The sequence below is a fragment of the Aptenodytes patagonicus genome, chromosome 3 (genome assembly GCF_965638725.1).
Source record: "Aptenodytes patagonicus chromosome 3, bAptPat1.pri.cur, whole genome shotgun sequence".
Lineage (NCBI taxonomy): Eukaryota > Metazoa > Chordata > Aves > Sphenisciformes > Spheniscidae > Aptenodytes > Aptenodytes patagonicus.
In genome coordinates, this window is record NC_134951.1 from 13,299,709 (window position 1) to 13,316,311 (window position 16,603).

Below are 16,603 nucleotides of genomic sequence, written 5' to 3' on the forward strand. Positions count from 1 at the left end.
CGCCGCCAGCGGGCACCGCCCCAGCGGCAGCTCCGCCCTCTCGAAAATGGCGGGCGCACGGAAACGGCCCCCTCGGGGCGGGGGACGGGAGCGCGCAGGCGCCGCTCCCCACCCCGCGGTGGCTCTTCCGTCGCACCCGGGAGGCCACACCGCCTCCTGGCTCGGTTTTCTCGCCGTGGGGGGCTCGGGACCTTCCCGGGGTCTGAGCTTGCGGCGGTTGTAGCGGCCCCCAAGGCGGCGGCGTTGGTGTTGAGGAGAGGTAGGGTGAGGGGCGGGCGACCTGTGTGGGGTGGGGGGCCCTGGCGGCCGGTGCTGCAGCGGCCGGGCGCGCTTCCGCTCTCTGGGAGCGGGGGGCGGCTGGGAGGAAGGGTGGTCGGTCGGTCGCAGGGTAGCGGCGGCGCCTGCCCCCGCCCCGGCGCCCTGTGTTGGGGTAGCGCCGGCTCGGGCCGGGAACCCCGCGCCCCGCCGCGCTGATCCTGCCCGCGCCGGGGTGGTTCTCGCAGGTGGTTTTGTGGGGGCACGTTAGCAGTCGGAGGTGGCTTTTGTCACCCGCTGCCCAGCACGGTCGCTCTGCCTGGTGCGAGGGCTCCCCTGCCGGGTGCCCGGCTTTGCCCGACGGCAGCCGGTGCTGCGAAGGCAGGGGGGAAGCGGGTAAGGACCGGGGAGCGGCTGCCGCCCGGGCTGTCCAGCCGCGGAGGGACCGGTGTCGCCTCTCTGGGAGGTGAGTGGATCCTTCCCGGTCGTCTGGAGAAACCGTTGGGCTAAGCAAGAGATAACCGTGGGATTGGAGGTGCGAGTGGGGGGGATTTCTACCCCCTCTTCCCTTGTGCCTCCCCATAGAGGGGGTGGAGCTGCCTTCTGTGCTGCTGTTTGTCACAGTGCTTTTCCAGTGTCTAGACGGGATGGCGTAGACTTCCTATGCATTGGCTATGAATATATTCAGAGGGGAGTTGTGAATGTCAGTCATGTAGTCTAACATGGGACATCTGGCTCAGACAGCCCCTAAAATATATGGCACTCCACTGCTGTGTATGAAGCTAGGCTTCTGACTTCGATTCTCTGAAATATGTGCCTTTCGAGTACAACAGATAGATTGTGTTCCCTTCGTTCATTATTATAAACCACTGGAGTTAATGTGTGATTTATTTATCACTATCTTTGTGTCTGTTTAATCAAATGTAGCGTGCTGTACATCAGCAGAAGAACACAACCCTTTTCTTCCTCTTCTCCCACCCTATGCCTTAGCTTCCTCCCGTATCTGGCATTTGTCCCGCCGTAGGTCTGCTCTGATGTCTTTTCTCTACCTCAGTTTTGCTAACTGGACGAAAGGCAATCCAGGTTGTAGCTGGTCTGGGTGCAGAGTGGTTAAAGTGGATGTTTTGGGTGGCAGCCGCTTCCTGCCTTACATGGACACCAGGCCAACAGAAGGCTGCCAAAAAGCCGGTGGAGTGGTTTTGGTGGCAGTAGGTTGGTTGTGACTGCTCTGGCTGAGGCCGACTGTGACTAGCCAGGTAGGGAAAGGGGAAAATAGTTGTAGAACTGCATTGCAATGGAAACTGGGAAGAGATGTTATTGGTTAAGTTGGAACATGGGTGGGCATCAGTGCATGTTGCTTCCAGTGGATGCAGCCTCTGTTTTCCTATACTTTGGTGTTAACAGGGTAAATACTTTTCTACTATAACATGTAATAGTCCTAATAGTTTTATACAGCACATTTGAGGATTGCGTTTTTCTTTCGTGCTTTCATTCCATGCGTAACAATTACTTGTAATAATTTGTAGTGATCCTGTGATGTTTTTATAATTGGATCTGTCTTGCCCTTATTTGTTCCCAATTTATAGCTCCAGTTTTTATCCTAACTGTATGTTCTTACATCCATGATAATAAAGTTCATTTTCTTTATTAAATCAGTACTTTTGTTTTGTCTTTCTGAATAACAGTCGGGTTCTCATTTGAATTATTGATGTTCCTCACTCTGTCATCACAAGTTTCCATTATCATAGTCCTACTTTATATTGTAATATAAATTTAGACTTCAGTTTTTAAATATGATGTCTGGTCCATTAAAAAAACCTTCTGTTAACATTTGTCAATAGTGTCCATTGTTGGCTTCCCATTAGTCTACTACATATCTTAAAATACTTATACTAATGTATGTTTTTGCCAGTTTAATTGTTTCCAATATAGCATTGCACATTTTAATAACCTTCAGATAGGTCAGATCAGCTGCTTTTCCTTTGCCTTGAATAGTTATTCCCAAACTGTTGTTAAAGTCATGGTAAGTGGTGCCAAGACTGAAATCAACTATTTTTTCAATTAAAAACTTAATGAAGAAAATTAGGGATGTTGTGGTACAAGAGTTTTGGGAGCAGTTAATGTAAAAAAAAAAAAAGGAACTTTTCCTGTCAAAAATGTCAAGGTGATCTAAAGATAAAATTCAAATGTATGTGTCATTTTCTGTGGGTTTTTTGGTTTTTTTGTTGTTGATTATTTCTTCCTTTAGCTTTTAAAGCTTTGTTTCTTGTGAAGTCTCATTAGCAGATTCTTTGTTGCTGCAATCAGTTTCTCTTTCCTTCTGTTTTTTTCGTACTCAATGTAGGTATTACATCCACTGGTACTTGCCATAATAATTTCTGAGGCTATTTCAATAAAGCCTGCTTGCAGTTCCAGTTAAGTTTTGTTTGCAGTATTAGCTCTTCAAGAGTTCCGGGGTGCAGACAATTCTGTCCTTTGCCTTCGTCACGCTTAGATTACATGAGTGAGTTTTCTTCTAGGTTATTTTGTTCTGTTTTTCACTCTTACACTCTCTTTTTCTTAAACGTCCAATTGTTATAGCGATGGAACTCATAGCCCTGATCTTTAGTTCAGACATTAATAATTGCAGCATTTAAATTTTGTGTTTTCCCTTCTTTTTAGAGGGAGATTTCAATGGAACAGCAGACTGAGTGAATGCTTGTCTTCATATTTGGGTGATGGATAAATTCCAAGAGCGTACTAGTGACTCTTTCCTGGTCTGAGTAATTTAAGCATAAAGATATGTTTATGTAGGAAAACGAAAGTAGCATAGCAAAAGGTATGTAACTGAATCATGAAGTGTATTTGCTCCTTGGTTTCTATGTGTATAGTGTTAAACTACATAACATAAAATGGAAATGACATTCCCTGTAAATACTTAGTGGACATAATAATCCAGTATTTGATCTGAAATCCCTGCCATAGAAAATTATTGCAAGAATGTCAGATGGGAAGTTTATTGCATTTCTGCATTTGCTTTGAATTTTGTTCATTGCACTTAATGGAAAGAGATGCGTATTATTTTTTCTTTATCATTTAGATGCTGTGTCAAATAAAATTAATGAGGGAATTGTTAGACACTGTATTTTATAAAACAGTCAACAAATATCTAGAATAGAAATTAATACTATGTAATGATGTAACAAATTCTAATGTCTGTGGTGTTTCATATAATAAATGCTGTTGTCTGTGATGCGTGGTAGTATGAGCTAGCTAACCTTCCGTCAGCTGAAATCGGGCTATAGATTGACCAGCACATTAAGCTGACACAAGTAAAAGAAGCTGCTCAAAGAAGCACTCTCTTTCACCACAGTGACCCAAACGTACAAGTCTGCATGATGAAATGGTTGGGGAACTTCTCTCATTTAAAAAGAAAAAAGTTTTTTCTTGCATTAATTTTCAGTAGAATCAGTGCCTTGAGGTGGTTTATTATTCTGCTGTGTAAAGCGCTGCTTGAACTCGGGGATGAGACAGAAACAGAAGAGGCAGAGGGAGGAAAGACTGCTCCTATCTGTTGCAGCGCTAGTTCTTATGACTAAAGTTGTAATTTAGCAGTCTTTATTTCACTGAGTTCTCTGTAGATTCTTCAAGTTATTAATCTTAAAACATTTAAAGGGAGAATGTGGAGCAAGACCCACAGAGAAGCTCTGGGAGGGCCTGAGGGCTTTAACGAGGTGGCCCTGTGGGGCCCTGAGGCTGTGCATTGCACAGCTGGAACCACTGTGCTGATCCACCCAGCTTGTCATGGGCTGTGTCACCTCCCCTGCAGGACACAGGAGATCTTGTTAGGAGCTGTTAAGCTGACCTGTCTGTCTTCTCTCCTGGATGGTCCCATCTGTCCTGTGGGACAAGGAAGTGGTCACTTGTTATCATTAAATGTATCTGTGACTAGAAGTGTTATAGAATCATAGAATAGATTGGTGTTCTGGTATCCACGCCCCCAGTGTGTTTAGTCTCCACACAGTCAATTTGGTCTCAAACCACCACACGTGGTATCAACTTTGGACGTGCAATGTCTCTAATGCTGGTCATTCTTTCGTTTCCTGCACCCCACCCCATTTAAAAAAAAAAATATTTATTTATTTTTATAAATAAACTCAGCCTACTCTTAGGCCATGTGTCATGCAGTGATCTTTCTATAGCAGTGGATATTATTTACATTTAATGCCTCTGAATTTTGCTTAAACTGGTGCGATGCATTTAAGTTGGTTGCCATCTTTCCTAGGAGGGAGCTCTAGATTAAATTCTAGTAAACAAAGTTGTCTGAATAGAACATACTCCATTTCAGAAACTCTTTGATGTCAGAAAACTATGCGGCTGATGTCAGTTTTAGCCTGTTTTGGACACTTACTAGTAGGTGACTTAACTACTACCAAATAAAAGTATTGTGCATTGACTTTGTATAAACAGGACCTTGCTTCTACTTTGGGCAAAAGTATGTGAACTTCCATGTTTTGTGTAGTGCTTTGGGACTCTAGGTATGAAGAATGTAATACATACATTTGGGGGAATAAAAACCATGCCCTAAAGGTACAGTTACAGAAAGTGTGAGATTTTGATTAATCTTGATGCCTGTTGTTTCAGTTTTATGTGACTTTAGTAGACCTTGTTACTCTTGCAAGATTCATTTCTGACCAGTCATTAGTGCGGGAAGTCTGTGCGTTATTTATTCATTTGTAGAGGAAATATATACATATATTCCCTATGTTAGAGAATTGTTATCCATCATTAGTAAAATAACAGCATTTTGTTTACTGTGATCACATTACACTGCCTCACAAAAGCAGGGTGGCTGCGTGCAAGAAGCAGCACAGGAACAGTGCTATGAATCTAAATTTTCCTTTATTCTACTTTTATGTGTTCTGCATATTAATTTTCTAGGCATGTGTCAACCACATATAATTAATACATTTTCTTTTTGGTTGTGCAGCTCACTTTAATCAAACCTGTATTGATGCTGCTGATCATACTATGGTAGTTATGTACTTTTTACAACTTAATTTTCAACACCATGACTAACCAAAACCAATTCTAAAGTACCAAGGAAAACAGAATCAAGGTTGATTTTGTTGTTAATCAACAAACAAATTCAGCTTAATTAGAATAATGAAGTTGTGTTTCTTTTGTTCTAATACGACTTCTTCATAATAAGCTTAGGCTTAAATTCACTGAGATTTCAGTTCTGAAAAAGTATTTGTTTGTTGCAATGTTTGCTATGATCTTAATATTTTTTTTACGAAAGTAAATGAACTGGTATGTCTGTAGGTATGTTTTCATCTAGAAGACTGAAACCTACAATCTTTCATTACTTTCATTTTTCAGTACTCATGGGTAAGAGAAAGGAAGAAACTATTTCAAAGCCTGGAGCCCACAAAAGACAGAGACAAGAATACACAGATGAACATAGCGATGAGTCTAATGAAGAAGAAAATTCACAGTCATCAGCTGATAGTAATTTCTCTTTTCTGTCGGTAAGTTTAAAAAGTTGGGGGGGAGATGTAAGAAAAAGTTAATGTAAAAAAAGTTCTGTGCTTTTGTTTGACGTTGAAATAAATGTCTTGCATGTAGGCTTCAGTGGAACCAATATAAAAGAAACCAGAGGTAATGTCTGTGATGAGGATTTCTGCATGAGTTCATTCTTACCTTATGTCTTTTGGGTCATGTAGTTATAACAGTTGATCGTAAAATATCAGTATTCTGGTTTTATAGAATGAATACTACTGAAGTTGTGAAATAACCAAATAAAGGAAACAGATTTTGTTTGATAGAAGTATGGTATATTTGGTTTATAGTTGTAGTAAAAGCAAAGAAAATATTTAGGAAACATTATTTACTAAAAGAAGCACAAAATACTTTTGTTTTGCACAGCTGACACTTTCAAATGACTAAAAAAAAATCTAGTGTTTGAAATGCATATTTTGATGGAAATGAAACTTGAAAACAGGAGTACTTTTTTTTTCTGCTCTTTTGTAATAGTTGAATTCTAATTTGATGGAGGATTTTTAAAAAATAATTTCTGAGATTGCAAATGCTTTCTTATGTATTATAAGACACTGGTTGATTTTTTGATATGCGGAAGCATTTTTCCTCACTTCATTTTCTTGAACAGCAGCTGTCCTGTGTCATTGATTTGTTTATTTTTCCTGAGGACTTTGCTTTCTTAGAAAAAATTGCTTTTTCTGAAGCACTGGTGATAAAACTAAAGTTTCCTGTCAAAACAGTACTCCACCAGCTGAACAGTGGGCTGTCCCATTTCTACTTTCATTTCCTCCTTCCTGATCTAATGTACTTTCCCTCCTTCTAAGCTGTGCTAAGAATTCTCACAAATAGTATTATTCAAGTAACAAAAAAGTCTTTCTATGATGCTTTTTATTACTGCTCTGACAACTGTGTAGAATTGATGATCTTACTCTTTTATATTGTATTAATTCTAAGTTAGTTATGGGGAGAACTGAAAGTTACTATGGGTGAGTGATCAGCTTTGGTAACTTCCTCTTATTTTATTATGTAACTGCTCTGTAGCAAGAAACTTTTCATAGTGTCATGAAACCCTTCTGATTTCCTTGTATTTTGTAACCATTGATGTTTTATATTATGCCGTCATTTGAATTCTCATTGTATTTAAAATAGATAAACTGTATCTCATTAAAATGCGTACATAACACCAGTTTTAATTGTTTATTCTTTAGACTGTGGGGGAGGTTGGGATAATTGAAAGTATCCAGCTGAAGAACTTCATGTGCCATTCGATGTTGGGGCCTTTTCAGTTTGGATCAAATCTCAATTTTGTTGTTGGAAACAATGGAAGTAAGTATCAATTGCATAATTTCTTTGTCAAAGAACACTTTTGTTAATGATTTAGAAGATGTAATTTTTATTTGAATCAGAATTGCTAGCCATCTTTTAGGAATGGAAACGGATTCACTTTTGGACTTGGGAACCACACAGGTCTATCCCAGTAGTTCAAATCTGGTGAAAAAGTTAGGACTTAAATTTGGAGATTTGCAAAAGATAATGTGAATATAAATCTATTCTTAGCTAAATCATACATAAATTTATATTTAAACTAAATATACTTGTATGTTCATTATTAAATGCACAGTAATTGTCCAAGTATATGTTATGTAGAAACTATTATAGGAGAAGGAAATGATACTTACTTATGCAAGTTCACTTTTCTTGGAGAGGGAATTTCAAAAATTAAACATAAATTTTGAGAGAGCTTAAAACCTTTCAGATAGTTCTATAAATGGTAATGTGTGTTTGATTTCTTTTGTTGTATACATGTTTACTGTATGCTTGTAAGGAAAGGGAGATTCTTTCCTCCTGAGATAGGACGTCTTGTTGAATGCAAATTGATAAATAGTAGTAACAGAAGTTTGGCTCAGCATGGTTTTGGGTTTTTTTATAGGGAGAACCTTGGAAGTGGTGGATGTTTTTTTAGAGTTATTGCTATTTTATATGTTTGTTCAATAAAGACAGAATTTGGACTTTAAGTGCATGAATACATAAACAGTCAAACAAAAATCTGTAATATGGGTGAATTGGATAAAGAGTTACAAGAACTTCTCTTTTAAAAAAAGCTCAATGCTTCTATTACAGGTGGAAAAAGTTCTGTATTAACTGCTCTTATTGTTGGACTTGGTGGAAAAGCCACTGCAACTAATAGAGGTTCCTCATTAAAAATGTTTGTACGAGATGGAGAGACGTAAGTAAAACTTCTTTAGTTTTAAGGTTGAACATGTTGGTTAGTGATTGTGATTCAGGTTAGCTGATCAGTTTTCTGTTCACCTTCATTTTCTTTGTTCTTTTATTGGATCTACCAGATTTGAATAAAAAACATAACACTGAAGAGACCATATTTAAACAAAAAACCCAAAACTACAAACAAAAAACACATTAGAAATTTTACCAGTAATTTACTAGTAGTATACTGTTAACGTAGTGATATATCCTGTGTATTGCCCAGTTCTTGTGTATTACTTCCATGATGTACTTGAATATCCTACAGAAGAAAAATCATTTTCATTAGAAAAAATTTCATTAGAAAAAATTCATAGGAAACTAGTTATCGTTGTTCTGCGAGCAGTTAATCCTTTTTCTGTCTTTCTGAATGAATGAATATACACTATAAAGACCTTGACATTCAAGTGGATTACTAAACATTCAGGAAGTGGATTCATGACTGCTGCAAGGGTGGGGATAACATGTTTAGGGGAATCAATAAAAAGACAGGAGAGGAGGTTTAAGTTTACATTTACATAAAGCTGTAACTTAGAGCCCCAGGCTTTTCCTTATAGAGGTGCTTAGAGTAAAATTGTTGGCAGTAACCTGCCTTATGTATAATAACTTAATGCTTCAGCATTTCACAAACAGAAAATCTGAATTTAGAACTGAAACTACATCTCTTCTTTTCTAGAAGAACGCCTTAAGCATTCTGCTATAGATTACTTTGGTTAGGGACGGCTGTAGAAGCTAAGCCACTGTTTTTTACGGAAGCCAGTTTGGGGACAGGAGAACAACCAGAAAGCAACTTGATTCTGCAACCTAAAGATGGGGGCACTCAGATGGGAAGGGAGGGTGGGGGAAATCTGCTCTCACAACAGTTTGCTTTTGGCTTATGATTTATCTGAAGCATAGAAGGTGCAAACAGGTCAGTGTATGGCAGTCTTTCTGGCGATGTGTCTCTGATGCTGTTTTGGCTCAAACAACACTGTATCACTGTATCAGAAATAGTGTGGCCAGCAGGAGCAGGGCAGTGATGGTGCCCCTGTACTCGGCCCTGGTGAGGCCGCACCTCGAATACTGTGTTCAGTTTTGGGCCCCTCACTACAAGAAGGACGTCGAGGTGCTGGAGCGTGTCCAGAGAAGGGCAACGAGGCTGGTGAGGGGTCTGGAGAACAAGTCTTATGAGGAGTGGCTGAGGGAACTGGGGTTGTTTAGCCTGGAGAAAAGGAGGCTGAGGGGAGACCTCATCGCTCTCTACAACTACCTGAAAGGAGGTTGTAGCGAGGTGGGTGTTGGTCTCTTCTCCCAAGGAACTAGCGATAGGACGAGAGGAAATGGCCTCAAGTTGCACCAGGGGGGGTTTAGATTGGATGTGAGGAAAAATTTCTTCCCTGAAAGAGTGGTGAAACATTGGACCAGGCTGCCCAGGGAAGTGGTTGAGTCCCCATCCCTGGAGGTATTTAAAAGACGCATAGATGAGGCACTTAGGGACATGGTTTAGTGGACATGGTGGTGTTGGGTTGACGGTTGGACTCAATGATCTTAGAGGTCTTTTCCAACCTCAATGATTCTATGATTCTAACATAAATATATCTTGTTCCAATTGGTACTGTGACTGACTTCCAGTTGTGACCTGTACAAGACATGACAATTTTTTGTGGAAAATCAGAATGTTCTGGATTTTTTTTTTTCTTTTAGATTTTGAACTAATTTCAGTTGTCTTTTTTTTATTGTTTTTATTTTTTAGTTCTGCAGATATTTCTATAACTTTGCGAAACCAAGGTAGAGATGCATTTAAACCAGAAGTGTATGGTGGCTCTATTATTGTGAATCAGCACATTAATCTGGATGGAAGCAGAAGTTACAGACTGAAAAGCAAATCTGGTTGGTGGTAGTTTGTTTTGTTCTCAGTCTTAGAAGCTCCTTAAATGTCTTCATTGCTTTAAATGTCTTGATGTTAGTAAAGTATGATGTTGCTCATTTCATTCATCATTCAAGGATGATGATGTCCATTTTTTTGTGTTTACCTTAGACTAAGAATATTTTAGCATGTCAAAAGCAGTTGTGTCAGGTTCTGCATGATGTGAGGTCATACAGTATTTGTCTTTATGAAAATCTGCTTGTGTGATGAGGCTGAACGTAGTTTTTGTTGAGTTTGCTGACCTACCTAAATTCTGTCACAGAGGGTTTATGAGGCAAGGAGGGACTGTAATTAGAAGTCTTTGTGTACAAATGCAAATATATCAGAAAGACTAAAAAACCCCAACCAAACTGTGTTTCTCATTTAGGACTAAATCTGTATTACAAAAATACTAATCTCATTTTTTACATTTACTAAGAACCACTAGATTGAACAAAAAGCTAGGGCATTGTATGTCTCTCTACTTCGGACCTATTGGTATTTTTCCTTTCTTTTTTTACCATTAGGGACCTTAATTTCTTCAAAGAAAGAGGAACTTGTAGGAATACTGGATCACTTTAATATACAGGTAATTGTTACAGTGTTTAAATTCTGTGCAATTTAAAGTTATGTGATGCATGTGAAGTTATAATTCTTCAATTAAAGAGCAATGTTCCATTTCATTAAATGAGAGAGGTTCACCTCTTGTGTTCTTGCGAGATCAAATGCCATGGCAAAATAAAATTGAAATTTATACCTCATACAATGCAGAATAAGATTCTGTCCCAGACAGATAAGTATTTGCTATGATCTGTGAACTGTGAGTCATGTACCCTGTTAATGACAGTCTTAGCATATGTAGGTTTCTTTCATACCTGGAGCTTTTTTTTTTTCTGCTCATTACTTCAGTTCTTGCTGTTGCAGAAATTTGAGTGTGTTTTTTGCTGCTTAAGTGGTTCAGGAAAGATCAGGTAGCGCACATGAATTTTAACATGCTCCACATACTCAGCCTTTCAAATAATATAAACTTCTGTTAGTATGTATTGATTTTATTTTGTGGAAACTTCCGTAAGAATATATGGGGCAATTCATTGCATTTAATGCAATACTTTGATCAATTAAATAATGAGAAATTAAACAGCATTGGACAAAATTCCTAATGCTGATCTTGTTAAATAAATGGAAAAAAACAGGAACTGTCTTTCTAGAAGTCAGTTATCCTCTTGGAAACAGTTCCTTAGTTGTCCTTGTTGTGGTTCTAATTTGTACTTGATGGAGTTGGATTTTTTTTAAATTTTTTTGTTTGTTTATTGTTGGTGGGGGTTGTTTTTGTTTGTTTTTTTTTAAAGGGGTGAGAGGAGTAGAAATCTTAATTTTTGGATCTGCTTCTCTCAGCTTATTACTGAATTGCTGGGCATGGAACAGGGAGACGGTTTGCTCATGGATATGCAGTTACACAAGAACTTTTTAACTTAAAAGAAAGTAATTTATTTTTACAGGTAGATAATCCTGTGTCTGTTTTAACCCAAGAGATGAGTAAGCACTTTTTACAGTCTAAAAATGAAGGTGACAAGTACAAGGTAAGAAAAATAATTTAACATTTTGATTAAATATTAAAATACCGATTTCAAATTTTTAGAGGTCGCATTTGGAGGAAAAAAAAATCAGAATTCTTAATGACCTGTTGTGGATTAGCTCTGGTAAGTAGCTAAGCACCACATAGCCACTCGCTGACTTCCCTGCTGCCCCCTACTTGCAATGAGGGAAGAGGAAAGGAAGAGTAAAAGCAAGAAAATTTGTGGGCTGAGATAAAAATTGTTTAAAAAAATGAAGGAAAAGCTGGAAGAAGAGAGAAAGCAAGCAAAACAAAACAAGACATGCAAAGGCAATCACTCACCACCTCCCATGGGTAGACTGATGCCCAGCCAGTTCCCGAGCAAAAGATGGCTAACCCTCCTAAACCCTCTCCTCTCCCTATTTATTGCTGAGCATGACTGTGCTGCTTTTGGCTGGGATAGAGTTAATTTTCTTCATAGTAGCTGGTATGGGGCTGTGTTTTGGATTTGTGCTGGAAACAGGGATGTTTTCATTATTGCTGAGCAGTGCTGACACAAGAGTCAAGGCCTTTTCTGCTTCTCGCACCACCCCACCAGCGAGTAGGCAGGGGGTGCACAAGAAGCTGGGAGGGGACACAGCTGGGACAGCTGACCCCAACTGACCAAAGGGATATTCTACACCATATGACGTCATGCTCAGTATATAAAGCTGGGGGAAGAAGGAGGAAGGGGGGGACGTTCGCAGTGATGGCGTTTGTCTTCCCAAGTAACTGTTATGCGTGGTGGAGCCCTGCTTTCCTGGGGATGGCTGAACACCTGCCTGCCAATGGGAAGCAGTGAATGAATGCCTTGTTTAGCTTTGCTTGTGTGGGTGGCTTTTGCTTTGCCTATTAAACTGTCTTTATCTCAACCCACGAGTTTTCTCACTTTCACCCTTCCGATTCTCTCCCCCATCCCACTGTGGGGGAGTGAGCAAGCGGCTGTGTGGTGCTTACTGGCCGGCTGGGATTAAACCACAACAATGACGTTTTATGGGATGGAATATCTCTTTGGTTAGTTGGGGTCATCTGCCTGGTTGTATCCCCTCCCAACCTCTTGCACGCCCTGCCAGTCTATTCACTGGGAGGGCAGAGTGAGAAAGAGAGGAGTCCTTGATGATATACAAACACCCTTCAGCGACAGCGAAAACATTAGTGTGTTATCAGCATTGTTTTGGTCACACAGCTAAAACACAGCACCATGATAGTTGCTATGAAGAAACTTAACTCCATCCCAGCCAGACCCAGTACACTGTCTGATTGTAGCAGTCATCCACTTGAAAAAATAATTTTTTTTCAAGTTTCTTTTCTCTAAAGACACTAATAAATTTAAAAACAACTTAGGACACTGCTGAGTTAGTTCATTATTCAGAAATGCCCAACCAGTTATTTTACTTTGGGTATCATTCAGCATGCATAGAGGTTGGGATGAGTGGTCTTTCTATGGTAATTATTTAAAGTTCACTTAGATAAGTTGCTGAATCTGACATCTGCATCTTTTTATTCCTTTTTAGTTTTTTATGAAGGCAACTCAGCTGGAACAAATGAAAGAAGATTATTCATCTATTATGAAAACTAAAGAAAATACATGTATTCAGATAGAACAAGGAGTAGAGGTATGTAAAAGCTAAAGTAATTATTAGTACAGATCTGAGCACTGAAATAACTGTAGGAGTTAAACTACATAGTTTTGATTTGATTAGGTCTTAGTGACATTAAATTAAAAAAAAAAAAATCTTTCCAAGATTTCATTTTATATCACAGCTTTTTGCAGTCACAATTGAATCTTTTCTTTTTTTTTAAGCGTCTTCAAGAACTTAAGCAGCTTTATTGTGAAACAAAGGAACGTTACAAAAGCATTGGGTTTGTGAATGACATGCGAAATCATCTTGAAGATTTGAAACATAAAATGGCATGGGCAGTGGTAAATGTCTGTTAAAATACGTTTCCTCATATGAAACATACTTTAAATTATTCCCAATCTGCTGCAGACATTCTGATACGTGCTAATATATGCTTCTGTTTAGGTGGGTGAGATGGAAAAAGAAATACAGCCAATCAAAGAAGGCATCAGAGCTGAGGAAGGAAATACAGAGAAGTTTGTTCAGAAGCTAGAAGAATGCCAGGTACATATATGGTTTAAACCATATTTCACTCTAGTTTTGGCTCCTTGACTCAAGAATAAAAATAATAGTTAAACTATGATTGTCCTTTAGCTTGTAAGCTATTGAAACTGGCCATCTTAGCTTTTCACAAGCAGCTAAGAACATTGCCATTTATACACCTTTTTAGCCATCTAAAACTTAACAGTAAAATTTGCATTCCACATTTCATTGGATAAAAAATATTAGGACATTTTGTTTTCCATTGTTTAGTAGGGGTATGTGTGTGTGGTTTTGTCGTGGTTTAACCCCAGCTGGCAACTGAGCACCACACAGCTGCTTACTTACTCCCCCACTCCAAGTGGGATGGGGGAGAGAATCGGAAGACTAAAAGTGAGAAAACTCATGGGTTGAGATAAAAACAGTTTAATAATTGAAATGAAGTAAAATAGTAATAATAATAAAAACAGAATACGCAAAGCAAATGATGCACAGTACAATTGCTCACCATCCGCCAACCGATGCCCAGCCAGTCCCCGAGCAGTGGCCCCCCCGGCCAGCTTTCCCCAGTTTATGTACTCAGCATGACGTCCCATGGTATGGAATGTCCCTTTGGCCAGTTGGGGTCAGCTGTCCCGGCTGTGCCCCCTCCCAGATTCTTGCTGGCAGGGCATGAGAAGCTGAAAAGTCCTTGACTAGTGTAAGCACTACTTGGCAACAACTAAAACATCGGTGTGTTATCAACATTGTTCTCATCCTAAATCCAAAACACAGCACTGTACCAGCCACTAGGAAGAAAATTAATTCTATCTCAGCCGAAACCAGGACAGCTTTTCATGCTGATACTTTTGTTTCAGGTAAGGGATATATTGTTTTGACTGGAAGTTTGAGATGACTAGCATCACACATACCAGTGAACAGTAGTTTACTGTTTTATTATTGAGAGTACTTACTTGGTGCCTATTTCTGTAACGTTGGAGCATCTTTCAGAGATCTGTCATGTGGTTTTCCTTGGGTTTCATTGCCTGTAGAAAGGGTCAGTGTCTGATTTCAGGAGTCATCTGTAAATTTAAGACTCTTTGAATGGTACTTAAGACTTCTGTAGGTAGCAAGAAGGAATAATTTTGCCAAACATTCAGATTCACTTATGAAATATATCTTTTGCAGGGAAACATTAGGCATCATTATTTTGAACTTTGCAGTCTATTAAAACTCCTTCTCCAAATTTTCTGAATTGGCACTCATTTTTCATTGATTTTTTTTTTTATGTTTAAAAAAGTGTGTATTTGTTTCACATTTGAGGCATTTTTACTTCATGGCTGAACATGTCTGTGTAGTGTTGAAGGAACATTGTCCAGATACTTGTTTCACTTCTTTCCATATCATGGTACTTGACCCTATTGTAGTAGAGTCCTGTGTTCAAGTAAACCATGAGTTAGAAAAGAAGGTTGCTGTTTACTTCACAGATTTGCTAGTCCGTTGGTTTCCTGAGTATTTTCCTTTATTAATTTTCATCTTAGCATATCCATAGTGGCAATGACTTTTTTTTTTTTAACAAAAAAAAGCAAATGAGATGTCAGATGGATTCCTTTGAGACATATTTCTTCTGTAGCGTTAAGAGGTTTTGAAGAAAATTTTGCTTTGTTATTACTTGTGTATCATTCTCTTTTTGCACCAAAGGTAAAAGTGAATGAAGCAGAAGAAAAGTACAAAGCAATACAAGACAAGTTAATAACAATAAGTGAAGAAGCAAAAGCCCTGCATCCTCAGTGTATTTCTTTGAAGGCTGATGTGCAGGCAAGAAGAAAAGCAGTCAATGAAGCTGAGGTAGGCAAAAAGAACTTTCAAAGTTCATACCAATTTAAAGCTTTAATCTTGTCCATGCTCTACCCATATGTACTTCTTCATCTGTGTCTAGGCTTCCTGAATCCATAGTGCAGTTCAAAATAGGTGCAATTTTCTGCCTGAAAACTATGCCTGGGCGAGTAGTTTCTGTTCGTGGGCCTTAGGGTTTATATCCTTACACAGTTGTTAAGCCATGTTAAGCTTAGGTCAAAATAAATGGGATTCAAGTCAACTGTGTTATTCCTTCTTTTTCACATTTTTGAAATTCAAGTTGTGTTTGTCTGTTTTGATGCAGTTTAGTGTTTACTTACTCAAAACTGTAGTTCTTCTTGAAATTATTTCTTCTATTTATTAAACTACTGTATCCTATTTCCTTCATAGGTACTTTATAATCGTTTCAAAACTGAGTTAAAACGCCTGGGAAAAGATGATGAACAGCTACGTAAACGAATTGAGGAACTGAAAAGCAGGTAAATACAGATATAGTGATTATAGTGCATGTTTATTAAGGTATAGGTATGCAGGGAGTGAGCTCTTCTGATTAATGAGAAAATCTGCAGTAACAGAAAATATTTATTTAAATCTAAGCAGGGTCCAGTTAAATATTTTAAATATTTCTGATGCTGCTGCTTTGCATACCAAGATTTTGACTAGAAGGTGATGGGGTAATTGGGCAGAAAAAAAGCTTTTCTTTTTTGTTGGTGATAATATACATTTTCTAGCTTCCATGGTGTTGCAAAAAAAAAAAAAAACCCTTGAACTAAATGCAATAGGAATGTAACTGGGGAGAGTTATGTGTGATTACAAATTAAAAAAAAAAAATTGGTATTTATGCTTTGTAGGTCTTATAAACGCACAGAATCTTAAATATAACTTTCTAATGCATAAATCTTTTGTATGGTACAGGTAATAAAGTTTGTGTCACTCAAAAATCATCAGTGTGGTTTTAAAATATTGAAGTATGATCTTTTCTAGTGCTAATCAGGTTTCAGAGCCTGAAAAATTGGAAAGACAAAGGAAGATCACACACTTAAGGGAACAGTTAAAGGCATTCCATGATGAAGAAATAATGATTGGTCAACAGGTGGATCAGTTTCAGCAGGCTATATATAAGTGTAAAGAAGAACATGCTAGACTTAG

At 38.6% G+C, this 16,603-nt stretch overlaps 1 protein-coding gene across 3 annotated transcripts in view; it reads left to right on the forward strand.

Moving 5' to 3' along the window:
* The first annotated feature begins 119 nt into the window (after positions 1–119).
* SMC6 (structural maintenance of chromosomes 6) overlaps positions 120–16,603 on the forward strand; it is a 43,542-nt gene continuing 27,058 nt past the window's right edge. For 2 of the 3 annotated variants that reach the window (XM_076332731.1, XM_076332732.1), the window contains exons 1-14: positions 186–259; positions 2,917–3,073; positions 5,617–5,765; positions 6,984–7,101; positions 7,897–8,002; positions 9,770–9,906; positions 10,450–10,511; positions 11,422–11,502; positions 13,031–13,132; positions 13,321–13,440; positions 13,544–13,642; positions 15,299–15,445; positions 15,845–15,933; positions 16,439–16,603. In XM_076332731.1, coding sequence (XP_076188846.1) covers positions 5,622–5,765; positions 6,984–7,101; positions 7,897–8,002; positions 9,770–9,906; positions 10,450–10,511; positions 11,422–11,502; positions 13,031–13,132; positions 13,321–13,440; positions 13,544–13,642; positions 15,299–15,445; positions 15,845–15,933; positions 16,439–16,603 — 1,370 coding nt within the window. In that variant the 5' untranslated portion in view covers positions 186–259; positions 2,917–3,073; positions 5,617–5,621. Of the gene's footprint in view, positions 260–2,916; positions 3,074–5,616; positions 5,766–6,983; positions 7,102–7,896; positions 8,003–9,769; positions 9,907–10,449; positions 10,512–11,421; positions 11,503–13,030; positions 13,133–13,320; positions 13,441–13,543; positions 13,643–15,298; positions 15,446–15,844; positions 15,934–16,438 lie in introns of all 3 variants that reach the window. The other variant, XM_076332733.1, reaches the window with a different exon arrangement.